Consider the following 26,827-nt stretch of genomic DNA (forward strand, 5'->3'; position numbering starts at 1 on the left):
GCGCCTGGGCTCCTGCGCGCTACACGCCGCCCTTGATCCAGACACCGGCGCGGCTAGCCACGTGGACCGAATCCGGGCGCGCCGTCCTCACGTGGTTCTAGCATCCGCTGGGGCTTGCTGCGTTCCCCGCTTCTCTGTAATCACCCCGGCCTCTGAGCTCCGCTCCCATGGCGGCCCTGGTGTTGGAGGACGGGTCGGTCCTGCGGGGCCAGCCCTTTGGGGCCTCTGTGTCGACTGCCGGGGAAGTGGGTAAGCAAGTCCGGGCTGGCTGCCGACCTCATCCCACTCTCTGCTGCCCCTCTCTGCCCAGCCTGCCCTGCCCAGACCCCGCCATTTTCCCGCCTGCACACCCCCTCCCCCGCCATCCCCCAGCCCGGCCCCTTTTATCCCTGACGGTCAGGGCAGCCTCCACTGGGGCATTCTCCTGGCTCGGGGCAGTGCTCCGAAGAGTGCCCTGCCTAAGCCCCATCTCTGCCTCTTTCTTGCAGTGTTTCAAACCGGTATGGTCGGCTACCCCGAGGCCCTCACTGACCCTTCCTACAAAGCACAGATCTTAGTGCTGACATATCCTCTGATTGGTAACTACGGCATTCCCCCAGATGAAGTGGATGAGTTCGGGCTCAGCAAGGTAGCCACATCCAATGCTTTCTCTACATTCCTTTTCAAATCAGTAATTGTTAACTGTTAGTGAAGACACTGACATTCCGCTAGGCATTCTGGAGAAAAGAGGTACACACTGAAGTGATAGATAAGCACTCTGCAGGGTTTGTTAGGTAACACCTTGAGAAGCACAGAGTGCTGGAGGCGAAGGCGAAGAGTCTGGGCTCTAGTAAGGAACCAGTGAAAATTTTTTAGCAGCAGAGTGATGTGATGGGAGCAGTGCTTTAAGAGTGCATAAATTAATGGGAAAGAGACTGGAAACTAGGGTCACACCCTTCTCAGTGATGGTGGGTCACGGTTCACCTACCAATCCAATGAAGTTGATTATCATCTTCTAAACCTGCTTTCCTTACCTTGCCTCATTCTTTACCACTTTTCAGTAGAGTTCTTACATGTAGATAAGAAACTCAGTTTCCTTCTCAGTGAGGTTTCTCCTATTCCTCCTCGTCTGGAATTTGGAAACTAAGTTGCCCTCTGAGAGTTCAAGTAATAAAAAAAAAAAAAATCAACACAAGTTAATTGTAGAGTAACCATAGCCTCCAGTGCAGTATTCCTCAAAACTCACTTTGTCCTAATTCTAGGGTTACTGAGGCTTTAATTCTTAATATGCTTTCCCAATCACCCTGACACTTGGGAAAGGAAACTCTAGGAAAGAGACGTGCTTGATATTCCTGGAAGAACCATTCCTCATCACATAAATTCTCTGCATTCTGTATAAATTTACTGCATTCTAGTTTATTATCCACTATCTTGGTTAATTGACCTAAGTCTTCAGCTTTGTCAACTCTAGATACATGTCAAAGTTGAGTTTATACAGTTGCAAAATTGAGGCCCTGACAGAACCAAGGTGAGTAAGGCCCCTGGAGCCACCAGCCCACCACGGATGCTTCTGCAGCACATATGCTGTAAATGTACTTGTCCGTGTGCAGACACCTAGCCGTGGAGGGTTCTGCCAAACTAGCCTTCAGATCCCATTCATCTTTCTTTAAACCTTCCATCATTAAGCAGATGTAGTTTAAATATGCCACTTTCTCCTAGATAAACAATCTGTTTCTCTACTTAGTTATTATACGCTTACCTATAGAGTAGCAAATTTACATTGAGTAGCATTTTTTTTTAATTTATTTTATTTTCGGCTGTGTTGGGTCTTCGTTGTTGCGTGCAGGCTTTCTCTAGTTGCGGTGAGCGGGGGCTACTCTTCATTGCGGTGCACAGGCTTCTCATTGTGGTGGCTTCTCTTGTTGCAGAGCACGGGCTCTAGGCGCTCAGGCTTCAGTAGTTGTGGCTCACGGGCTTAGTTGCTCCGTAGCACGTGGGATCTTCCTGGACCGGGGATCGAACCCTTGTCCCCTGCATTGGCAGGCGGATTCTTAACCACTGCGCCACCAGGGAAGCCGTACATTACCTTTTTTTTTTAATGATAATCCCTTACGAAGTGGGGGGTGGTGGTGGGGTGGTGGTATAATGCCTAGTATTGCACCCTGAAGCTTTGTTTTTATTTAGTAAGGTATTGTGCCCCTGCCTATTCTACAGTACGTTTTTATCACACCCTGTGATTATGATCTTGTTTTATCTATGTTACTTTGTTAATTTTCTGGTTCCCTAGGTAGCAAATTAACATTCTGAAGACAGGACCTTGTCTTTTTTTATGCTCATGCTCCTCCCCCAGCATCTGTTATAATGCCTGGCACCAAGTGGGCCCTCAGTAAACGCTGACTACTATCACGTGTCAGGCACCTTGCTCTTGAGTTCATAGTTCTCTGATGAAGACATCTGGACCCATTTGTAATACAATAGAAATAGCAAGTCAAGTAGAAACAAAGTGAACTTAGGTGAGCTCTAAGGAGGAGACACAAGCTGCAGTGGGTGAGAATGGGGGTGACTTCATGGAAAAGGGGATAGAAGAAAAGGAAGGGAAAAGGAAAATGTCATTTCAATTACTAATCAGGCACCCCAGGCCCATGTGTTCAGTGTTTCATGCGGGGGACAGCATTGCTGATAAAAGGCAAAAGCATGAGGTGCTTGGCATGTTAAAGGAACGACACGTCATTGAGTGTGGCTGGAGTACAGGGTCCATGGCCCTGCAGGGAGGTGTGTGGCCCTGGGCTCCTCACAGTCTCCTCCTCCCATCAACAGTGGTTTGAGTCCTCGGGGATCCACGTGGCAGGACTGGTGGTAGGAGAGTGCTGCCCCACACCCAGCCACTGGAGTGCCACCCGTACCCTGCATGAGTGGCTGCAACAGCGTGGCATACCCGGCCTACAAGGTATGGTGCAAGCACAGGGGTGTCTGAGTGGAGCACAGATACCTGGATGGAAAGAATCAAGGACTCTGTGGACTCTGGGACTTGAGTCCAAGACTGTGGTACAGTGTACCTGATTGGAAAGCTTTAGACTGGGGGCTGGAGCTGGGGGAGGGAACTGAGCTCTCACTCAGATGGAAGACTTTAAACATGCAAAAAGAGGGAATAGGATAATGAATCCCCAGCTTCATCAGCTCAGGGCTAAACTTATTTCATCACCACTACTACAACTCCCAGATTATTTTGAAGCAAATCTCAGACACAATATCATTTCATCCACAGATAGTTCAATAGCTATGAAAAAAAAATCCTTGTAAAAACATGATCACAGTAACATTACCGTAACCTTTAAAAAATTGACAGTAATTCCTTAATATCAAATATATAGGAATGTTTAAAATTTCTCCAATTTTCTGAATTTTTAAAAACTTTGTTTATTTCAGTCTGGGTCTACACAAGGTCTGTACATTGCACTTGGTTGATAATCTTTACTCTTTGGGCCTTGTAACCTATTTGACACAAACAGTTGATTTTCCTTTAGAGAACCCCACAGTCTGCATTTTTATTGATTACATTCCTGTATTGTCACTTAGCGTGTTCTTTTGTCCCTTGGTATTATTTTCTGTAAACAGATCTGGAGTGGTGGATCAATTCATATGTGATGACTGGGGGCAGGAGTACTTCATGGTAGGGTACTTCCAGCAGGATAGCCCGGAATTTTTGATGCCCATAGAACAGTCACACACAGTGTGTGACTCAGGCTCTGAAATGGAAGTCTGACGTCATGTGTGACTGCGTTGGGGGAGTGATCTCTCAGAGTCTGCTGTTCGGGCAGGAGTGGACACTCGGGAGCTGACTAAGAAGTTGCGAGAGCAAGGGTCTCTGCTGGGAAAGCTGGTCCAGGATGGGACGGAGCCTTCAACCCTGCCCTTCTTGGACCCCAATGCCCGCGCCCTGGTGCCGGAGGTCTCCATTAAGGTACAGAGGTAGAGTGGGAGAGTATTCCAGACTAAGCACAGTAGTTATATTCTGCCCATACTGGGGGGTGAACACTTGCAGGAGAACCAGAAGAGGCCTCCAAGGTGGGGGTTGGTGGGTGCATATTACACGTACTAATCACAGCTGTCAACCGTCGCCCTGTATTCCTCAGGTTCCACGGGTATTCAATTCCGGGGGTACCCCTCGGATCCTTGCTTTGGACTGTGGCCTCAAGTACAATCAGATCCGATGCTTGTGCCAGCGTGGGGCAGAGGTCACTGTGGTACCCTGGGACCACGCATTAGACAGTCAGGGTGAGTAGCTTAGGTCTGTACAAGGTCACAGACAAACAGCATGGGTGGAAGATCTGGCCCTTGGTCCAGTTGCTGAACGTCAACATGAGCTGCAGGGAAGGAGGTGGAGCTAAGGGCTTTTGTTCTAGTGGTGTTTCTCTCTAGTTGAACCACGGGGCTTGACATCATCTTTTCTGCCCACTCCAGAGTATGAGGGTCTTTTTCTGAGTAATGGCCCTGGCGACCCCGCCTCCTATCCCAGCGTGGTATCCACACTGAGCCGTGTGTTATCTGAACCGAACCCCCGACCTGTCTTTGGGATCTGCCTGGGACACCAGCTGTTGGCCTTAGCCATTGGGGCCAAGACTTACAAGATGAGGTGGGACTTGTGGGGAGAGGAAGTGCCCGCACCTCTGACGTGAGGTGTGGGGAGTCTTGGGAGTGGGAGTAGAGTTGGTGTTCATTAGTGTTGAAATAGGAGTGGGGGTTGGTGAGACTCGTGAGATCAGCAGGAGCTGGGTTTGGTACAGTAGCGAAGGGAGGGTGAAAGGGGCCTGTGACTCAGTACGCTTCCATCTCCAGATACGGGAACCGAGGCCATAACCAGCCATGCTTGCTGGTGGGCTCTGGGCGCTGCTTTCTAACATCCCAGAACCATGGGTTTGCTGTGGAAACAGACTCACTGCCGGCAAGCTGGCTTCCTCTTTTCACCAACGCCAATGATCACTCCAATGAAGGCATTGTGCATGAGAGCCTGCCCTTCTTCAGGTGAGCCTGGGTGGTGCTGGCATGATGACTGGATCTGTACAGCTTTGAAGCCCACTGGGACTTGAAGATCAAAAAGTAAAGCGCAGCAGTGGCCCCCGTCCTCTTTCCCACTACCTACCTCCAAGGCTGCTGCTGATGATGGCAATTTTCGTGATCCACTCTCTTCAACAGTGTCCAGTTTCACCCCGAGCACCAAGCTGGCCCTTCAGATATGGAACTTCTTTTTGATATTTTTCTGGACACTGTGAAAGAAGCCACCACCAGGAACCCTGGGGGCCAGACAGGTAAGCGCTCAAGTAGAACTGGGTTGTGGATCTAAGAATGGGCTCCAGGAGAGGCATAAGATGGACCTGTCTCGGGAAACTGATAGGTGTTTGGGAGGTTAGGCGGGAGGGGTGGGAAGGCAGTCAGGCCAAGATGATTCATTTATGCTGCTTCTATTCAAAGGAACCCAGAATCACAAGTCCTGGCTTCTGGTCCTGCCTCTGCCACTCGTTAGAGGCATGACTTGTTCTTGATTCTTGTGTAAACTGAGGGTTTAATCTAGATGACCTCTCAGGTCTCATTCAGCTCTAACATTCTATGACTTTCTTTGCCTCCGTAGTTCGAGAGCGGCTGGCTGAGCGCCTCTGTCTTCCTGGGATTCCCACCCCAGGCTCTGGGCTTCCCCCACCACGAAAGGTTCTGATTCTGGGCTCAGGGGGCCTCTCCATTGGCCAAGCCGGAGAGTTTGACTACTCAGGCTCTCAGGTAAAGCACGTGCGTCCCTGACCCTCTGGGTGTGTGGCCCCCAGGAGCAGACAGGGCTGAGGCATGAGCATTCGTTGTAGGGAGGAAGTGACGCAGGAGATCTGGGGAACGTGCAGAAAGGTGAGGTGGTGAGGAACAGAAGTGGGTTTTTAGGGACTGAGAGTCCAGGGAGGGGAGAAGAGGAAGAGAAATACTGGTCTAAGACTGAAAATCTTGCTTCTGCATTGGAGGCCGATATGCCCTTTTTGTCCCCCTAGGCGATCAAGGCCCTGAAGGAGGAAAACATCCAGACGTTGCTGATCAACCCCAACATTGCCACCGTGCAGACCTCCCAGGGGCTGGCTGACAAGGTCTATTTCCTCCCGATAACACCTCACTACGTAACCCAGGTATGACTCGGGTGAGGCTAGACTGAGGAAGGGACCCACATGGGCAGGGGGATCCTGTGTCACTCTGGGTTTTTCCAACTTCTTTGATCCACTCCCTAACCCCAGGGTCTTAATGCCTATTATTTCCTCTCTCCTCCCTCAGGTGATACGTAATGAGCGCCCAGATGGCGTGTTACTGACTTTTGGGGGCCAAACAGCTCTGAACTGTGGTGTGGAGCTGACCAAGGCTGGGGTGCTCGCTCGGTATGGGGTCCGGGTCCTGGGCACACCCGTGGAGACCATTGAGCTGACCGAGGATCGGCGCGCCTTCGCCTCCAGGATGGCCGAGATCGGAGAGCACGTGGCCCCCAGTGAGGCAGCAAACTCTCTCGAGCAGGTTCGAGGCATGGTTGGGGTGGACGGGTGTCGTTTCCTTGACATCGTATTCTCTCCGGGTCCAGGAGCCCTCTGCGCGGCACGCAGTCAAGGCCTGATCGTTTGTTCATCTCTGCTCGTTGCAGGCCCAGGCAGCTGCCGAGAGACTGGGGTACCCCGTGCTGGTGCGTGCAGCCTTTGCCCTGGGCGGCCTGGGCTCTGGCTTTGCGTCTAACAAAGAGGAGCTCTCTGCTCTCGTGGCCCCAGCTTTTGCCCATACCAGCCAAGTGCTGGTAGACAAGTCCCTGAAAGGATGGAAGGAGATTGAGTATGAGGTGGTGAGAGACACGTATGGCAACTGTGTCACGGTGAGTGCCGGAGGCGGGGCATAGCGTCAGGCAGTATGAGCTCTCGGAAGAGCCGGCGTCCGGCGGATACCTTTGAGAGTTCGATGTCCCTCAGACCCAGGATGGTGCATCTCCAGAGGCAACAGGACCCTGGGATGCAACCTCCTACCTCTCCTGACTCCCTTTGGCAGTGACCACTCTGGGACTCTCCCTTCACAGGTGTGTAACATGGAGAACCTAGATCCACTGGGCATCCACACTGGGGAGTCCATAGTGGTGGCTCCAAGCCAGACGCTGAATGACAGGGAGTACCAGCTACTGCGGCAGACGGCCATCAAGGTGACTCAGCACCTTGGAATTGTTGGGGAGTGCAACGTGCAGTATGCCTTGAATCCTGAGTCTGAGCAGGTGAGACTCTAGGCCGTGGAGCTGATACTACAGCTGTTGGACCGCCTTCCGTAATTTTGGGGCCTTAGGCCAAGAGGCCCTTTAACCCTACAGAACCTGGAGTAGAAGCTGGGATTATCTTCGGTAGGGTTGGGCCTTGGGTTGGAGGATGCTGCTTTATTTTCCTGCCTTTCTGAGACCTTTCCTAGGCAGGCCTTCTAGGCCAGTTATCTGGTAACTCTTTCTCTGTTCTCTCTCTTTGCAGTATTACATCATTGAAGTGAACGCCAGGCTCTCTCGCAGCTCCGCCCTGGCCAGTAAGGCCACGGGCTATCCACTGGCCTATGTGGCAGCCAAGCTGGCTTTGGGCATCCCTCTACCTGAACTCAGGTGCAGGGGTTGGGGAGAGATCAGGGAGGACAGGCGGTGGGAAGCTAAAAAAAACGTTTATGGGACAGGGAACGGGGAAAGGACATTGGCCTGGATGTGTGGGATGGAGAGAACTATCTGGAAGCTCACCATTTACATCTCCTGCTCTGTCCTTCTGGCACCCTCACCTGATGGCTCCCAGGAACTCAGTGACAGGGGGCACAGCAGCCTTTGAACCCAGTCTGGATTACTGTGTGGTGAAGATTCCTCGCTGGGACCTCAGCAAGTTCCTCCGCGTCAGCACAAAGATCGGGAGCTGCATGAAGAGTGTTGGTGAGAGACACATCCCAAGAGACCCCTCCCCAGGTCACCTCATGGGGTCCCACATGTCCCAAGGATCTAGAATGTCATAGAGTCAGTTCCCCGGCATGATCTTTCAGCTCCTTTATGAGCAGCTTCTTGGGAACACGGTTTCTCAGAACTAATAGGGATATTTCCAACTAAGATAGCAGTCCTCCTCAGAGGCGGGAATCAGAGGCATCTGGAAATCTGTCAGAATACACATGCCACCTCCACTCCCCAGATGGCATGTCAGAAATCTTGGGGTGGGGTGATAGCCATTGGACTATCTCATTTCTCTCATGTTACAAATGAGTAAGTGGGTGCCCACAGAAGGAAAGTGTGTGCCTGAGTAAAGGGCAGAGCCAAGAACTGAAAACTAGATCTGTTGCTAGTTGCATATGTTCCTCTGTTTACAGTACGTTGCCTGTCATGGGTGAGACCAGTTCCATGAAACTCCACGCACAGCATTTCATGGCATTTTGCCCATGGCTTCGTCACTAGGCTGTTAATACCAGTGACAGTTTGTTCTCCATGCTTGTTTAAATACTGATTGCTTCAGGGAAATGACGACTGCTGTTTTCCTGTGAACACTTCTAAGGCCAAGTCAGCGCAGTGGCAGCCATGCTGAGCGTATCTCCTTCTCTGGGCACTTCCTGCCATGGTCACTAAATGAAATGTTTTTTAATACAATGTCTAAGATCAGAGCAGGACATCAGACACCTTTTCATAAAAACAGGGACACTTAGTAATGAATAGTGAGTGGGCACGATGGTCAGCCTCCAAGCAGTGGAGAGCCTGCTGGGATTGAGTTAGTATGCTTCCTTATACTGACCCTTTAAATTGCCTTAGTTTGTCCTGCAAAGCATTTCCATTAAAACAAGCATGTGCATGTACCAAAGTGCCACCAGCTAAGGATAAGAGCATTTTACTGTGCTCCAAATTTCCATTAAGAGCAGTAGTAGCCTTTAAACACGGAAGTCTAAGCTCAGATATGATATCAGAATTTTTAGAAATCTTACAGGACTGCCAAGTTGTTCTTTCCGGAGATGAATTTCTGTTATGTAAAAATTACAATAAACATGGGAATGAAGCCATAAATTGTGGCTAAAAGAAGTGGATTGAAAATAGGACAATCAAAAATTGATTGATTCCTAGATGAGACATTTAAGTATCTTACATCTATTTGAGTGTTCTTGGAGTGTGATCTGCCATGGTAACTTTCTATGACTTTTATTATATACAAGTAAGATACATGAATCATTGAGAAATTAGAAAAGATAGTTTAACCAAAGAAGAGTAATCACCTGTAATCTTGTCATACAGAGATTAATTTGGGGATATATATGATTCCAGGATTTTTCTAGGCTTGCATGTATTAGTGCATTGGGTTTCTCTTTTACCCAAGATAAAAACTTTTATAATATAACCACATTACAAAGGAATTGAGCAAATTCACTCATCCACTTACTTAACATTACTGGTAGCATCTTGACGTTTTAAAATTTTTTTTTAAGAAACATATTAGGATTGTAAACAGAAAAATACATTTGGTAAGGAATATTTGAAGACCCTAGGGTAAGTTGTCAGAAAACATGAACAAAACTTTATAGAATAGGAAATCAATTAGCAGGGCTGGGGGGTGGGGGAAGTTCCCTCTTTTTAGTAGTTAGAAATCTAGTTAAAATGAGATAATTATTTTTGCTTATTAGCAAAAATTGTTTTAAACGATTATACACACTTCTTAGAAAATTAGTTGAATTTATACTTTGTATTGTAAAGTGCAAACTTCTATAAAGCCACTAATACTTATCAAGGGCCAGAAGATTTATCTTACCTATTACCCATGCACTTCTGGAAATGTATCCTAAGGAGATAACCTAAAGCACAGAAAACATCACAGCCTCACTTAGAACGATGAACACGTCAAAGCTAAATGTCTTACAGTAAGTGAGCAGTTACATTATGGTAAATCACACAGGAGTTAAACTGCTGGTAATAAAGTGACATAGAATGTGGGAACAAGCTTACCATGAGGGAAAAAGCAGGGTAGAAGTTGTATGTATACTATAATCATGTATAAAACATATTTGAAAAAAGTCCAGGAGGAAGTACTCTAAAGTGATAGTTGTAAATGTGATTAGCTCTGGATGGATTCATAGAGTAATGGGATCATCTTCCTGTTATCCAGACTTTTTTAAAGTTTTAAAGGATGAGCCAGATCCCAGATGGTATCATCACAATATGAATAAAGCAAACCGAATAACTGGATAACCCAACAGGGATGGGTGGGGCCTCTGTGATAAAACTGCAACATGTTCCAGTATCCACATGCCCATTTTAGGCATTTTAGTTTCATTTCACTAATAAACACAAAACATGGAAATGTTGTCAGAGGTGCAAGTGTAAGATTCTCAATGAAACACCTCCGTGGGACTTGACTGTAAACTACAGACATTCTGGGGACTTCCCTGGCCATCCAGGGGTGTTAAGACTCCAAGCTTCCACTGCAGGGGGTGCGGGTTCGATCCCTGGTTGGGCAACTAAGATCCTGCATGCCACAAGCTGAGGCCAAAAAAAAAAAACCAAAACAACTACAGACACTCTGGGCAGCATGCCTGCAGCTGCCTTTGCCCTCTGGCCCTCAGTCCTCACATGGTATCCCTCCAGGTGAGGTCATGGGCATTGGGCGTTCTTTTGAGGAAGCTTTCCAGAAGGCTCTGCGCATGGTGGATGAGAACTGCGTGGGCTTTGATCACACAGTCAAGCCTGTCAGTGATGTGGTAAGTGGCTCCCCTTCCCCTGGCAGTACCCTCAGAATGGACCCTGCTTCTCTGTTCCCAGCCCCTGAGCTTGTTACCAGTAATACTGGCACAAGTCACTTGTGGACCTTTGCTGTGTTTTCACTTTGCTGAGAATTCGGTGACTTCATTTCTCATTTTTCATTATTATGAGGACGTATCACTAGATTTGTTTCTACAGATGAGGAAACGGAGGCTTAGCTTGTCTCCCCTCTCCCCGTTAGGAGTTGGAGACTCCAACAGACAAGCGCATCTTTGTGGTGGCAGCTGCCCTGTGGGCTGGCTACTCGGTGGATCGCCTGTATGAACTTACTCGCATCGACCGCTGGTTTTTGCACCGAATGAAGCGGATCGTAGCACACACCCAGCTGCTAGAGCAACATCGTGGACAGTCTTTGCCCCTACACCTGCTGCAGCAGGCCAAGCGCCTCGGTTTCTCAGACAAGCAGATTGCCCTTGCAGTTCTCAGGTCAGGGATGGCGGGGAGGGCCTCTGGCTGAGAAGTGTCGGGCAGAGAACCTTTGTACCAGTGAGGGGCCCTCAGAGGGGGGGAGGGTGTGGGGAGCTTGGAGGCCTCTGACCTTCATCCCTGGGAGTTTTCCTCTCTGATCCCTACCTGGGATCTCCGCCCTCTACTTGGTCCATACCCCACTCCCAGGGCCTATGTTTCTGACCCTTCTTCTTTAGCACAGAGCTGGCTGTTCGCAAGCTGCGTCAGGAACTGGGGATCTGCCCAGCGGTGAAGCAGATTGATACAGTTGCAGCTGAATGGCCAGCCCAGACAAATTACTTGTACCTGACATACTGGGGCACCACCCATGACCTCAGCTTTCGAACGCCTCATGTCCTGGTCCTGGGCTCTGGCGTCTACCGTATCGGCTCCAGCGTCGAGTTTGACTGGTGTGCTGTGGGCTGCATCCAGCAGCTCCGAAAGGTCCAAGAGCTAGTCTTTCATACGGTTTTCTCTGCTGTTCTAATCAGCTTTGGCAGCTGCCTTCCACCCACACTCAATCCTGGCACTTTCTAGTCATTGCTGCACCTTACATCTATCGCAGGGCTTTGGGTTGGGGGGGTCCCCTTAAGCCATCCTGTGCCTCACATGTGGTTCCTCTCCAGAACTCTGTACCTGCTTTTCCGATACCTTCATTGCTGGTCTTGCTTCCCTCCCAAGGCAGCCGTCCTGTACAGCAATTTCAGAGACAGCTGAGGCGGTCCTCTCTGAAGCGCTGCTTTGGCTTTACTTTCTCGGTGCTCTTCTTCCCATCTAATTGCTGACTGTCCTTCCCCTCGCTGTCGCAGATGGGGTATAAAACCATCATGGTGAACTACAACCCAGAAACAGTCAGCACCGACTATGACATGTGTGACCGACTCTACTTCGATGAGATCTCTTTCGAGGTGAGACGGATGAAGGCTGCCTGTTAGCCTGGGAGGCCAGTCAAGTAGGAGCGGCTGACGGACCTAAGACTCTTTGGAACTTGTGGGGTTTGTGGGGTTTGAGGGTGAAGGATGAAGAGCGGCGAGCAAGAAGGCTCAGGCCCCTGACCTGTCTGCTACCGCCACCTGTTTCTCCTTCTGCACCGTAGGTGGTGATGGACATCTATGAGCTAGAGAATCCTGAAGGCGTGATCCTGTCCATGGGTGGGCAGCTGCCCAACAACATGGCCATGGCTTTGCATCGGCAACAGTGCCGGGTGCTGGGCACGTCCCCTGAAGCCATCGACTCAGCTGAGAACCGTTTTAAGTTCTCCCGGCTCCTGGACACCATCGGTATCAGCCAGCCTCAGTGGAGGGAGCTCAGCGACCTGGAGGTGGGCCGGGGCCTGCGGGGGGCTGGAGGCTGGAGGATGTCACAGGCGAGTGTGAGCAACCCAGCTAAGCTCCCTTTGCCCTTAGTCTGCTCGCCAGTTCTGCCAGACCGTGGGGTACCCCTGTGTCGTGCGCCCCTCCTATGTGCTAAGTGGTGCTGCTATGAACGTGGCTTACACCGATGGGGACCTGGAGCGCTTCCTGAGCAGTGCGGCGGCTGTCTCCAAGGAGCACCCTGTGGTCATCTCCAAGTTCATCCAGGAGGCCAAGGTGGGAGGCTGCGGACAAGTCTCTGCAGGCAGGCTGCCAGCCTCGGAGGCAACTCCCCTCTCTGGTCCTACAGAAGTTTGTAGGCACAGGGGGCTGGATAGGATGGGTTGTGCCAGGGCTCTTAAAGGAAGGGAAGCTTCCTGCAGGGGCAAGCGGGAGAAGAAAATGGACCTTGCTCTACATCACATTGCCCTGCACGCCGCCCGCCCCCCCCCCACTAGGAGATTGATGTGGACGCTGTGGCCTGTGATGGTGTGGTGGCAGCCATCGCCATCTCCGAGCACGTGGAGAACGCAGGTGTGCATTCAGGTGATGCCACGCTGGTGACCCCGCCGCAGGACATCACTGCCAAAACCCTGGAGCGGATCAAAGCCATCGTGCACGCCGTGGGCCAGGAGCTGCAGGTCACAGGACCCTTCAATCTGCAGCTCATTGCCAAGGTAGTAAGAGGGGGCTAAAGGCAGGGACCAGGGGTCCGTGGTGCCTCCTTGTTCTGTGCCGGCCCTGGTGCCAGGGAGCCCTCATTGGAGGAGGAAAGCTGGAGGGGCAGGGTCACAGCTCGAGCCCACAGTATTGTCAGGGTTTGTAACAGTCACCCTGCCCCCTGTCCCGGGTTGATGACCCACAGAATGATGAGTGAGGGGAAGAGCCAGGGTCACTGGGATGGTGTCACAAGCCCACCTGTGGAAGGCCCAACCAATCCGTCTCTGCCCAGGACGACCAGCTGAAAGTCATTGAATGCAACGTGCGTGTCTCCCGCTCCTTCCCCTTCGTCTCCAAGACACTGGGTGTGGACCTAGTAGCCTTGGCCACACGGGTCATCATGGGGGAAGAAGTGGATCCTGTGGGGCTCATGACTGGCTCTGGAGTCGTGGGGGTAAAGGTAAGGAGGATTGAACCCTGAGGTTAGCAGTCAGTGGGGAGGCAAATAGCGGAGGGAGTTCATCTCCTGCACAAGCTGTATGTCAGTCGACGTATAAACCAAGCACCTCCTGTGGGCAGCGCCTTCCTGGGCTGTCAGGGCAATAAGATGGTCTTTGTCCCTTAGGAGCTTCCGCTCTAGTGATGGGAGGCAAGAGCAGTTGGGTCCAAAAACAGCTTGTGTCTAGAACAGTGTGTGATAAACCTGCATAGTAGAGATAAAAACAAAATGCTAAAGGAGGTGCGACTTCCAGAGAGGGTGGTGACCCTCAAGAAGGCCCAAGAAAAGAAGTGGTATTTGGAATGAGCCTTGGAGGACGGTCAGGTTGTGAGATTTGAGATTGGCCAAGCTTGTTGAGGAAATGTTCCAAGGCCAGGGAGTAGCCTCGTGGAGCCTGAGAATGTTTGGGAAGCAGCCGATGATTGGTGGGTTCACGTGGAGCCACACAGGAAGGCTCACCCCGCCGTCTGGAGGAGGCCAAGGGAGGGGATTGAGGCCCCGCCCACCCGGTGCAGGATGTGGGCCCCTCCCGCCTGGGCCTCACTCGCCTCCTGCTCTCTCAGGTGCCCCAGTTCTCGTTCTCCCGCCTGGCGGGTGCTGACGTGGTGCTGGGTGTGGAGATGACCAGTACCGGGGAAGTGGCTGGCTTTGGGGAGAGCCGCTGTGAGGCCTACCTCAAGGCCATGCTAAGCACTGGCTTTAAGATCCCCAAGAAGAACATCTTGCTGACCATTGGCAGCTATAAGGTACAGAATCCGGGGGGTGCCTGAAGATGGGGGGACAGATGGCCTTGGCTCCCTGGGCCAGGGCTGACCTTGAAGTGGAAGACGGGAGAAACACAGCCTCATCCTCCTTCTTGGTTCAGAACAAAAGTGAGCTGCTCCCAACGGTGCGACTGCTGGAGAGCCTGGGCTACAGCCTCTACGCCAGCCTGGGCACTGCTGACTTCTATACAGAGCACGGCGTCAAGGTATGGGCTGCTCCCGCCCCACCCCACGCTGCCCGCTCTCCAAGGGTGTGAGAGCACCCAGGAATTCTCTCCCTGTTCCCCTGCTTTTCTTGTCATTGTACAAATTATATATTCCATGTAGAGCAGTAGAACCTACAGAGAAGCAAAGAGAAAAAAAGAATTCCCTCCTGACCTCCCCACCGTTGTTAACATTTTGGCATGTTTCCTACCAGAATTTTATCTTTCTGTGTGATGTGTGTGCTCATACCGCAGAGTCCTTGGTAACCATAGTGTAGATACCTTTCTTGTCAAGAAAAATGCTTTGCCTGTAGCAAAGAGAGGTAGCCTGGTCCCCATCCTCCTCATGGGCTCCTGGGCCACCTCTCCTCCCTTCAGGTTGGCCTTCCTGGCCCCTGCCAGGCTCAGGTTGGCCCCCACCTTGTCTCTGGGCCACAGGTAACGGCTGTGGACTGGCACTTTGAAGAAGCAGTGAATGGAGAGAGTCCACCACAGCGAAGTATCCTGGAGCAGCTCGCTGAGAAAAACTTCGAGCTAGTGATTAACCTGTCCATGCGCGGGGCCGGGGGCCGGCGTCTCTCTTCCTTCGTCACCAAGGGCTACCGCACCCGGCGCCTGGCCGCTGACTTCTCCGTGCCCCTCATCATTGATATCAAGTGCACCAAACTGTTTGTGGAGGTAACTGACACCTGGGTGCTGGGAAGGGGGCAGCCAGTGTCAGTGGGGGAAGAGGAAGAAGTGAGCGTGCCCTGGGGCTGGGAAATCTCAGTATGAAACAGCCATGCTAATCAAGCTTTGTGGCTGCAGAGAGAGAAGGTGGGTATAAAGAGGCAGAAGCCTGGTTTATGGGAAAACCCAATCCCTATCTGCACCTCCCAGGCTGCCCTTAAGTCAAAGCTGACCGTGGTTTCCACCTTGCAGGCCCTAGGACAGATGGGGCCAGCTCCTCCTTTGAAGGTGCATGTTGACTGCATGACCTCCCAGAAGCTCGTGCGGCTACCTGGTAAGTGCATCTCTTGAGAGAACCTGGCTTCTGGACACTGGTAGAAGCTGGCATGGACCCTGGGTGCAGCAAAGGATGGCCGTGGGGCCCACTCTGCCCTGGAGTGTACAGAGTGGGGAGGGCCCAGAATCTTCCTCACTCTAAGCTCCTTTATTCCTCTATCCACGATGCCCTTGACGAACCTCACCACCTCTCACTTGTATCAGTCGCTGCCTATTTTCCTGCCACCCCAGTTCACCTCCTCGATGCCCTTCGTGTCTCGGAATCTTCCTCTAATCTGCCGCCTCCGTGTTCTCCCAGGATTGATTGACATCCACGTGCACCTGCGGGAACCAGGGGGGACACACAAGGAGGACTTTGCTTCAGGCACAGCGGCTGCCCTGGCCGGGGGCATCACCATGGTGTGTGCCATGCCTAATACCCGGCCCCCCATCATCGATGCCCCTGCTCTGGCCCTGGCACAGAAGGTGAGCCCTTGTTCTCCTGCTTCCTGGTGACCCACATGCCCCCACCAACCTCCCCCACCTCCCTGAACCCTGCTCCCTCTGCCCCTCCCCAGGGGCCCAGGCCACGCATGGGTGCCAAGCTGGCACCGTTGCTGAGGGGCCTAATCTCAAATGTACCCTCTCCAGCTGGCAGAGGCCGCCGCCCGCTGTGACTATGCCTTATTCCTCGGAGCTTCGTCGGAAAACGCAGGGACCCTGGGTGCTGTGGCTGGGTCTGCTGCAGGGCTGAAGCTCTACCTCAACGAGACCTTCTCTGAGCTGCGGCTGGACAGTGTGGCCCAGTGGATGGAGGTAGGGGTGGGCAGGTGGGAGGAGGCAGCCAACCAGTACCTCCCGGCTCGAGGGCCCCGCACAGTGGGCTGGCAGCAGTGAGTCAGGAGCTCCGTGAGGGCTTGGGCTCTGCACGGTTCCAGAATGTTCTTCCTGCCCCCAGCACTTCGAGACATGGCCGTCCCACCTCCCCATTGTGGCCCACGCAGAGCGGCAGAGTGTCGCCGCTGTCCTCATGGTGGCCCAGCTGACCCAGCGCTCGGTACACATCTGTCACGTGGCGCGGAAGGAAGAGGTGAGAGCCCAGCAGGGGTGCCCCTGTTGCTTTCCCAGTAACTTCAGGTGATCAGGGTAGTCCTTGGGGGGCAGGAGAGGGGCAGGGCATGAGCAGGGGAGCCCGGAGCCCGTACCCAGCACATCTGCCCCATGACTTTCCGAGAGGGAGGTGGGCTGCAGGGACTTTGCAGGGTGGGGCTTGGAGGGAGGCCTCCTCGAGGTCTCCCTGCTCTCCCCCAGATCCTGCTGATTAAAGCTGCAAAGGCACGGGGGCTGCCAGTGACCTGTGAGGTGGCGCCCCACCATCTGTTCCTGAGCCGCGATGACCTGGAGCATCTGGGGCCCGGGAAGGGGGAGGTTCGGCCTGAGCTTGGCTCCCGGCAGGACGTGGAAGCCCTATGGGAGAACATGGCCGTCATCGACTGCTTTGCCTCCGACCATGGTGAGAGGGCCCAGGCCGAACCCCCTCTGCCCAGGCGGGCTCGTGCCCCATCCTCACGGGCAAGGACCTTGGGCTCCATGAAGATTGGGCCTTGATCTGGGTAGGATCCCAGCCTCTAATACAGTTCCTGGTCTGTCATAGGTGCTTGATAAATATTTACTGAAAGAACGAATGAGCAAATGAGTAAACTGTAAATGAGAGAATGTGGGTGAAAGGTGTGTGCCCCCAAAGATGACAGCCGTCCCAGTTTCCCTACCTTCTGATTCCCAGAAAAAATTAGCATTGGGGTTGGTAGTGAGGCACCATCCTGGTGGCATGCGTGACCTCTCGTGTGTGGAGGCGATTGGTTCCGAGGGTCATGCTCTCTTCTCCCAGCCCCCCATGCCGTGGAGGAGAAGTGTGGGCCCCAGCCACCCCCCGGCTTCCCGGGGCTGGAGACCATGTTGCCCCTACTGCTGACGGCAGTGAGCGAGGGCCGGCTCAGCCTGGATGACCTGCTGCAGCGACTGCACCACAACCCTCGGCGCATCTTCCACCTGCCCCCCCAGGAGGACACCTATGTGGAGGTGCGGGGTTGAGGGCCGGGGGCCGGGGGCTCCCCAGCCCTGGGAGCTGTTCCACGCTGCAGCCCGTGCCCGGCATAACCCGTGACTCTGGCAGGTGGATCTGGAGCATGAATGGACGGTCCCCAACCACATGCCCTTCTCCAAGGCCCACTGGACACCCTTTGAGGGGCAGAAGGTGAAGGGCACCGTCCGCCGTGTGGTCCTGCGAGGAGAGGTTGCCTACATTGACGGGCAGGTATGTGTGTGGCCCGGGCCCGGGCCGGTCGTGACCCGCTCGTGCTATTCTCCTCCCACCCCAGCACATCTCTGTGGTCCCACTACCCGTCCAACTGCCCTGGGTGCGGGTGGGTGCAGGTCCCCGGGGCATTTTTTTCTTCTCGCTGGCTTCCACCCCGTTAGGACCCCAGTCTGGCTCACTTGCCCACCCCTGCCTTCTGTCCGCAGGTGCTGGTGCCGCCGGGCTACGGACAGGATGTACGCAAGTGGCCGCAGGGGGCGGTTCCCCAGCTCACGCCCTCGGCCCCCGCTGCCAGTGAGCTAAACACGGTACGCGCACTGCTTCGGGCTGGGGGGCGGGGTTGGGGGTACAGTCAGGGGCGGGGCTGACAGCATAAGCATCTTCATTGGTGGTTCGGGGCGGTGAAACATTCATCACTTAACACTTAATATCCTCACCACCTGCTCCCTCTACTGCAAAACAGAATTAGCTCTCAGTTTAGGAGTGTTCCCACAGGAAACACAAACCCATTATTAACCCAAGCAGAGAGACATCTCAGAGAGGCCAGTGGGCCCACGCCTGTTGAGGGCAGCCCAGTGGGAGGCGGGACTGAGGGGACGTGATGGAGGTAGAATCCTAGCGGACAGGGAGCAGTTTGGCTTTTCTTGAGAGATTGAATTTGAGGGTCAGGTCAGTACCCAGTGTTGTCTCTCCAGACCCCAGAGAGGCCCCGCCGGGGCATCCCAGCGCTTCCCGATGGCCGCTTCCACCTGCCGCCCCGAATCCACCGAGCCTCTGACCCAGGTTTGCCAGGTAAGAGGAAGGTCCTATGACGTGGAGGGTGGGGCCACCTGGACTTAGAGACGTGTCGGGATGGGCTCCTCTCCCCCGCAGTGTCCCAGGTGGGCTGAGGTTGGGGGCTTGGTGGCCTTGGAACTGTCCCAGCGCCCCCCAGCACCTCACCTCTGTCCACTTACCTTGTCCTTCCTGCTGCCCTCATCTGACCTGCTGTGCCCCCCTTTGCCTAAATCATAAATCAGCCCGCCCAGCATAAGGGAGGCATCCCACAGCTTCTTCTCACAGGCCCTTTTTTGTTGTGGGCAGCTGTGTTCCTCCGCCTGGGAGCTGGGATCCCATGGGGCAGCAGAGCGTGGGGTAAATCCAGGTTGTTGGTTGGTGTGAGCCTGGCCGTTCTCCCTGCCTAGGATCTTTTTGCCAACTGGGAGGGTCCCGGGAGGGCACCACTGATTACACACAACAGCCCCTGTGGGAAATCACGTGTCCGTGCCCAGAGCTGCCGGTCCTTCCTGCCCTCACCTAACCTGCTATAGCTACTTTGGTGTGAGTTGGTTTAACACAGACACTGTGATCCGGAGTCCTGGGGAAGCGGGGGCTCTTCACGCACCTCAGCCACAGGCTTACATCTGTCCTGTTGCCCTCTTTGTAGCTGAGGAGCCAAAGGAGAAGACCTCCCGGAAGGCAGCTGAGCCAGGTGAGAGACGCCCCGGAACACGCGCTCACCGTGGGGTCCTCTCTGATCTGGCCTGGGTAGGGGGAACCCTCTGACCCGCCTCTTCTGCCCCGTCCCTCACTCTGCAGAGCTGATGGGAACCCTTGATGGCATCTGCTACCCTCCACCACCAGTACCTAGACAGGCGTCGCCCCAGAACCTGGGGACCCCTGGCCTGCTGCACCCCCAGACCTCACCCCTGCTGCACTCATTAGTGGGCCAACATATCCTGTCTGTCCAGCAGTTCACCAAGGATCAGGTGCCTGGGGGAGGGAGGAGGGGGATACCCAGAGCTTTGAGGACCTGGAGAGTCGGGGCTAGGGCCCTTGGGGGCCACCGCCTTTCCAGCTGACTTGGGATCTTTCTTAGATGTCTCACCTGTTCAATGTGGCACACACGCTGCGCATGATGGTGCAGAAGGAGCGGAGCCTCGACATCCTCAAGGTCAGGGTCAGGGCTGTGGGCTGGGGATCCAGACCCGTGTCAGCAGGGCTGTGCGGTGGTCAGAGGGGTCTCCCTCCCCTGCCATAGGTCCCCTCGTGTGAGTCCACAGCCTCCATAGGTAAGCCCTACTCTGGGAGGTCCTGCTTCTCTAGGCCGCCCCCGTGTTTGCCCTCTTCCGCTCAGTATTCAGCTGACTTGCGAGGCCCTGAGCACCAGCACACAGGCCCACTAATCTGGTCACTTGGTTGGTGCTGATGTATTCGTGGGAGAGAAGCCTAGGGTATTTCCTTCTCTCCCAGAGAATGAATGTCTCGTTCAGACTCTTAACAATGGCTTTTTGAAGGCAGACCTTTAGCTCAGAGTGACACTATGGTGGAAATGTCAAGGCTACAACAGGTCATGGGAAGGTTTGGGGGACAGGGTTCTAGCACCCCTCTTGCGTAAGTTGGGGAGGCGGGCATCAGCCCATGCGCTCCCCAAGGTGATCACGTGTGTGCACACATGACTCCCGCCTCCCCCAGGGGAAGGTGATGGCCTCCATGTTCTTCGAGGTGAGCACGCGGACCAGCAGCTCCTTTGCAGCGGCCATGGCCCGGCTGGGGGGCGCCGTGCTCAGCTTCTCAGAAGCCACGTCCTCCGTCCAGAAGGGTGAATCCCTGGCTGACTCGGTGCAGACCATGAGCTGCTACGCCGACGTCGTGGTGCTGCGGCACCCCCAGCCTGGAGCAGTGGAGGTGAGGCCAGCCTGTGTGCCGGGGCAGGATTGATTTGGCTGGACCCAGGGACACGAGGGCCCTTCTGCCCACACTTCCTGTGACTGCAGGTCTCAGTCGGGCCAGATGGGTGCGGGGACCCCAGGAGGAGTGGGGCTGCGGCAGGGAGTGGGGGTCCCTGAGACGCAGAAGACAGGATTCTCCTTCCTTGTTCCCGTGTTCACAGCTGGCAGCCAAGCACTGCCGGAGGCCAGTGATCAATGCCGGGGATGGGGTCGGAGAGCATCCCACCCAGGCCTTGCTGGACATCTTCACCATCCGGGAGGAGCTTGGGACGGTCAACGGCATGACGGTGAGGGTGGTGGCAGGAGTTGGAGGCCTGCCTGGTGATGGTCTGGAGAGGGGGACAGTGAGGGGGTGGTTTCTGCATTTCAGCGCATGTTGCCCGCATTCTGAGGCCTACATTCTGGTCCTGAGGCCGAGAGGTGCCTCCTAAACTGAGAGCTAATTCTGTTTTGCAGTAGAGAGAGCAGGTGGTGAGGATATTAAGTGTTAAAGTGGGGGTGCGGGGGTGCTCAGTCTGGGGGCCCTCTTGGTGACCGGCTTCCTCCCCAGATCACAATGGTTGGGGACCTGAAGCACGGACGCACAGTGCATTCACTGGCCTGCCTGCTCACCCAGTATCGCGTCAGCCTGCGCTACGTGGCGCCTCCCAGCCTGCACATGCCCCCCAACGTGCGGGCTTTCGTGGCGTCCCGCGGAACCAAGCAGGTCAGGCCCTGGGAGCCCGTGGGGGACCTGGGTTGGGCGGTCAGTGCTGGCACCACACTCACCCTGGCCGGGCCTCACCCTCCAGGAGGAATTTGAGAGCATTGAGGAGGCACTGCCCGACACTGACGTGCTCTACATGACCCGCATCCAGAAGGAGCGCTTCGGTTCTAGCCAGGAGTATGAAGCTGTGAGCACGAGGGTTGAGAAGCCAGGGCTGGAGCTGCTGGGCATCCCGACTAGCAGCCAGGAAAGCTGGGTCCCTTGCTTGCGATAACTGAGTGCGAGGAGCGGGGGGGTGGAACCCAGGCTCGTGGGCTCATAGCCACCCCTGCCCGGACGTGCTAACGGGGCCCCTCTCTGCCTCACAGTGCTTTGGCCAGTTCATCCTCACTCCCCACATCATGACCCGGGCCAAGAAGAAGATGGTGGTGATGCACCCAATGCCCCGAGTCAATGAGATAAGGTGACATGGCATCAAAATTGAGGATATGGGGGCGGGGGTCTGGCTCTGGGAGTGCACTCAGTCCTGTTCAGGCTGTCTTGGGCCACGTGGTAACTCTTCCTTCTCTTGCAGCGTGGAGGTGGACTCGGACCCCCGAGCAGCCTACTTCCGGCAGGCGGAGAATGGCATGTACATCCGCATGGCTCTGTTAGCCACTGTGCTCGGCCGCTTCTAGGGCCCGACTCCTCAGCCTCTTCTCAGGCCCAGCTGCTGGGCATGGAATCCGGTGCCCTCCACGGAGGCAGCACACTTAGTCGATGCTCTCGGGCGTCCAGATAGGTCATGTGCTCATATGCACACACATGCGGACCGCGCTTCAGACGCTGGACTGGACTGGAGCTGTCTAGCATGGGGGTGGGGCCTCAGATGCTGGGGCCCGATCGGCCCCGTCTCCCTTATTGCACCTGAAATCTGTACTGTTACTTTTCCACTGACTTAGTAAAACAGCTGAGCTGCCTCTGGTTCTTGCTTCCTTGCATGTATCCTGGCTTCAGCAGAGGATGTTAAGTGTAATAGGCAGAGCTTTCTTCTAGAAAACGAGAATAGCTTCCCAAATACGAGGGTAGCCTTGCCGGGCAGGCTCATGTTCTGGCCAGGGGAGCAGCCGGTCCCCCATTTTCAGAGTGGTGGCTCTTGGGGGTTCTGGGCAGGAACATGCCATTCTATTGGTGCTCTCTGCGGCCTGCACTACACTGATACGTGTCCGGCCCTCCTTCCTCCATTCAGGTGCATGAGTCATGAAGGGAGGGCTGAGCATCTGTGTCCTGCTGGTGGTGTTCGTTATACCATAGGCCTTTTCTCTCCTCTGGTTAGTCCTCTCCTCAGTGGCTGAGGTGGCCACTGCATCCTCAAAACCTTGCTTGGAGTTCAGCTGCCATTACTGGGAGGAGCCCCTCCTACCTACCATCCCTGGGAGCCTGCCTCACTGGACTTTTCAGCCTGGACTAGGGTAAGGGGGGCTGAGGAGCACTTTCACTTGGGAACCCTGGGCTAGCGGGCTGAGGTGGAGTAGCTCAGGTATCTTTGCACACTAGGGCTTCTGTGGATCAGAGCTCTTCCATTTCATGAACTTTAGCAGCGTTAAATTTCTGGATCCAGCAGGCTAACTTACTCCCTCTGGGTACAAAGCACCATGTGCAGTGGGAGTATAAGGATGAACAAGGTAATTCTGATCCTCAGCTTTGAGGCCTCTTAGGTGGTGAGACATCCAGCGACTTCTACAGACAATTGGCACACGATGGTCCAAACTGCTCCACCGTCATTCAGGAAGAACCTGCTTTGTGCAAAGAGCTGTTAGCTATTAGCAGGTTGCAGGGATGGGAAAAGGAGATGGAACTCGTTTTTTGAAAACTTAGCATGAGCAGGAACTTTCCACATATACTTAATCCTATGCCAAACGTTCAACCGTTTTACAGACGCGAAACAGAAGATTACCAGGTGGCTTTTAACCAAAGTCACATCGCTAGGATTCACATATCAGGACCACTTGACTTCAAACTCACCTTTCTGTTAAAAAGGAAAAAGTTACTTCAGGCTTTAAGGACATTCAAAATCAGTGGGAGAGACAAGCCACACAAACCTGAACAACCAGAGAACAAGTCTAAGTTGTGTGTGGGGAGCTGGTTCTCAGAAGAGACCAGCAGAGGTCTCCTGGTGTCAGAAGGATCCACGGGGTTGGGGTTCGGGCTGGTTCCTGAGGAAGGGGCAAGCTGTGCCAGGTGGCTGGGAGGAGGGCGAAGAATCTTGCCTTCCAGCTTGAACGTAGGAGTGGTAGTTCTGTGTGTGCAGCACGGTGAGGACACACACCCAGACCCAGCAGGACATTTCTGCTCCGTATCGTTAGGCATACTGTCAGGATTGAGAGTCTGATGAGCCAGACCAAGAGGTTTGGGTGTAGATTCCAACAGAAATAGGAGTTTATAACCACAGGCACTGTTGGAAGAAGGGTGGGACTAGGTATAACATCATCTGTTCGTCTGGGTCGCTGAGCTGTCTCCAATCCCCCTAATGTTAGTCCTTCCCAGGCTTTTCAAACCCCGGATCCTGACGAGTTCTCCCTCAGGTACCCGGAGGACCTGGTTGGTTGGAAAGGAGAGTATCATTTCTAGAACGCTTCAGCTCCTTTCTAGGACTTCAGTTACCCTTCTTACGCTATTCGAACAAATCAGAGATTATTTTCCCAAGTACTAGGAATCTGTCACACACAGATTCCCACAGAACTCAGGGAGGCTTGTCCTCAGCGGAAGCGGCGTTTGCCGCCAAGTGGCACACACGTTCCACTCAGCTGCTAAGTGGTGGGAGGTGTCCCTGCCCTGACCCTTTCTCTGGCTCTCCTAATTGTAACACAGCTCTAAGTTGAATAAACTTCTTTCCCCTACAACCAGAAAGGAGATCTTATGACACTGGGAAGTAAAAATAGACTATCTGCAAGAAATGAAAACAGACCTTTAAAAAAAACACCCCTGTCTGAGACTGTCCCACATTCATTAAGAAACAACTTCCTGTGTTCCACGTGATTATCGTTAACCACATAAAGTTAAAAAAAGTTTCCTTGTCTCCCTTCCTCCTCATTAAGAGATCTATTTTTTTTTAAGTTAACATGGCTCTAATTATGTGTCAAGCACTGTTCTAGCACTTTACAAATATTAACATTCTTTTTTACTTACTCTTGAATGAACTCTTTAAATATATTCCTCTGTGAAAAGAGGTCTGACCTAATGTATTTGCCTATTTCTTTGCAAAATCATTTCCCCCAACTCTTCACTGCCTATCCTAGTGAAGAAGAAAATCCCCTCAAGATAGGTGTTCCACTTGGAGCTTGAGCACCTTCATCCTATTCCTGCCACTTGTCACTAACGACCTGCAACCGTGGGCCGGTAAGTCAGTGCACCTTAGGGCTTTAAGTTGGAAGGGTAGAGTTGGAAGTTGCCAGTGTAGCATCGGTAGGCATGTGTAATTCTGTGACGATGTCCTGTAGACTGGGGGGGACGTTGCTGGTGATGGTGCGGGGTCGAGAATGAGTGCCAAAAGAGCTGGGGGTGGCAGCCGTTCCACCATTAGGGAAGCCAGGTAGGATGTTGTTGCACTAACAGCAGATGATGGCTGAAGAGAAGAGACAAGGATGGATGTTATAAAACACTAAGGATAGGAGAGTGAAGGGTGGCTCTGGGGGGTGGGCTCTTGAGATGAGGAGAACGGGGATGGGGTGGGAAAGGATGTCTTGTTTGGGCAGGATACTGTTCAGCTGCTGTGGGACATCTTTATGGAAATGTCTCGTCGATAACAAGGCTGGGGAATTGAGACAAGTGCAGCCGAGGTAAATGTGATATTTATATGTGATAACTGTTAAGTGCCGTGAGAACAGAGACGTCATTCACTGATGTATCCCAAGCACCTAGAAAAGTATTGAGCACAGAGTTGGTGCTTAATAAGCATCTGTTGACCGAATCATCAACGTAAAGGTAATGAAAGCTCTTTAAATTTGTGCCTCTGTATTATTCACCGAGAGAATGGGAGCCAAGGCAGTCAGCTAAAACCTGAACCTCAGAAAGGGTTGGAGAAGAGTTCAGAAGAAAGCCCTCAAAGAGGCCCAGAATTTCAGATATGTGAGATATGGGGAGAGGTGTGGACAGGATCAGATCCTGCAGGAGGCCACAGAGAATGCAGTCTGAGGCACAGACTCAGTCTGATGCTTTGTGAGTGGGAAGGTGGACACCATGTTCATGGGCTTAGTGAGGTATTGCCTTAGAAGCTGAGGGTTGTTTGCCAAGGAGAAAAGAGGTGTAGGGATTAGAACCTGAAAGTCTAGAAAAGGCTGGGAAAGGTGTGCTGGATCCTCAGGAGATTAATAAAAGGATCACCAAGCAGGGCTCAAAGGGGACGCTAGACATCGTGAGTTTGTGGTAGGGTTAGGCAGGCAATGCCCAGGCAGGGCCATGGCACCTCACCCACCTTGGAGGACCCTCTCTAGAAATATCAGTTACTTCCTCCTTGACAGACTCCTGATTAGCTACCACCAAAGGGTGGTGCAGGTTTGCCCTGGGGAGTTAGCCCGTGAGGCACTGGCTTGCTGGCCCATGGCTGGGGGCCTGGGGACTAAGATGGCATCTCCTTATGGGCTTGTATTCACCCCACACCCGTTCCTTCCCCATCTTTCCATCCATTCATTCCTTCACCAGCAGTCGTTACTGAGAGTCTACTAAGTGCCAGGCTGCGAGCTTGGTGCTGGGGAGGCAAACATGAGGAAAGCAGTACCTTCCCTCGGGGCATAAGCAATCTGCAGGGCAACCTCACCCACTTGCTGTGCCTCCCAGAAGTCTTGTGTGACTGGGTCCTGATCTGAACCCTGCTCTGGTGCAGCAGGTGGGCGAGGTGGACCAGAGCCGGGAGGTGATCTCTGGGCAGACTCCACGGTCAGGGAAAAGGCAAGTTTGCTGTTGTAACGTCTGAAACCTGCTTATTTTGGTAAGCTTTAGCTGTTTTTTATTTCCTGGATTTGGTTCCCTTTTGTTTTTCCCTAGGCTTTTTGGCTACAGTCCTTTTAAAATTTATAGCCTATCTATCTTGGTTGAGCCAAAGGGAACGAGAGAATGGAAATGGATGTTCAGACTGTTTGGGTCAGAGAGAAAGTCAGGCAGTAAACCCTGCCACCAGGTGCCATGGGCACAGCACCAAACAGGATAGGAAAACTCAAAAGGGGTGCCTGGAGGCCCACCTACACAGAGCTTTCCTGTTCTATTCTGGGAAGATTTTGTTTTAAGAATGGAAACTATTCTGTATCAGGAGGCTGCAGCCTTCCCTAGGATCATAGCTCTAGGCTAGGATGGGGGAGGCTATGGATGGCTGCACTTTTCTTTTCTCCAGTAATGAGGCTTCCACTTAGGAATTGACCATAAAATCTTA

The 26,827-nt window shown here is 53.3% G+C and overlaps 1 protein-coding gene across 2 annotated transcripts; it reads left to right on the forward strand.

Annotated features, from left to right (window-relative positions):
- On the forward strand, positions 1–22,386 carry CAD (carbamoyl-phosphate synthetase 2, aspartate transcarbamylase, and dihydroorotase). Of its 2 annotated transcripts, XM_060116612.1 has the most exons (45): positions 1–249; positions 489–628; positions 2,797–2,926; positions 3,798–3,940; positions 4,113–4,254; positions 4,441–4,612; positions 4,816–5,001; positions 5,173–5,285; positions 5,606–5,751; positions 6,009–6,140; positions 6,283–6,516; positions 6,641–6,862; positions 7,061–7,249; positions 7,494–7,618; positions 7,800–7,930; positions 10,607–10,719; positions 10,962–11,206; positions 11,425–11,671; positions 12,037–12,135; positions 12,324–12,548; positions 12,634–12,816; positions 13,038–13,256; positions 13,532–13,699; positions 14,302–14,484; positions 14,604–14,708; positions 15,144–15,383; positions 15,627–15,708; positions 16,009–16,175; positions 16,341–16,505; positions 16,648–16,779; positions 17,001–17,202; positions 17,578–17,768; positions 17,863–18,003; positions 18,213–18,314; positions 18,702–18,798; positions 19,090–19,140; positions 19,433–19,477; positions 19,585–19,754; positions 19,865–19,939; positions 20,461–20,673; positions 20,879–21,004; positions 21,268–21,423; positions 21,509–21,610; positions 21,792–21,886; positions 21,998–22,386. In XM_060116612.1, exons 1-45 carry the CDS (start codon positions 168–170, stop codon positions 22,098–22,100), a joined length of 6,729 nt encoding a protein of 2,242 aa, XP_059972595.1. In that variant the 5' UTR covers positions 1–167; the 3' UTR covers positions 22,101–22,386. The 2 variants fall into 2 exon arrangements, with proteins under 2 accessions (XP_059972595.1, XP_059972596.1); XM_060116613.1 differs by lacking the exon at positions 19,090–19,140.
- Positions 22,387–26,827: the final 4,441 nt, after the last annotated feature.

Source organism: Mesoplodon densirostris, chromosome 14, assembly GCF_025265405.1.
Source record: "Mesoplodon densirostris isolate mMesDen1 chromosome 14, mMesDen1 primary haplotype, whole genome shotgun sequence".
Taxonomy (NCBI): domain Eukaryota; kingdom Metazoa; phylum Chordata; class Mammalia; order Artiodactyla; family Ziphiidae; genus Mesoplodon; species Mesoplodon densirostris.

Excerpts from the sequence above, each read along its gene's own strand:
- CAD (XM_060116612.1), top strand. The coding sequence starts at position 168 with ATGGCGGCCCTGGTGTTGGAGGACGGGTCGGTCCTGCGGGGCCAGCCC. Across the intron at positions 11,672-12,036 it reads GCATCCAGCAGCTCCGAAAG|ATGGGGTATAAAACCATCAT; the intron begins GTCCAAGAGCTA and ends TCGCTGTCGCAG. Across the intron at positions 16,780-17,000 it reads ACGTGGCGCGGAAGGAAGAG|ATCCTGCTGATTAAAGCTGC; the intron begins GTGAGAGCCCAG and ends GCTCTCCCCCAG.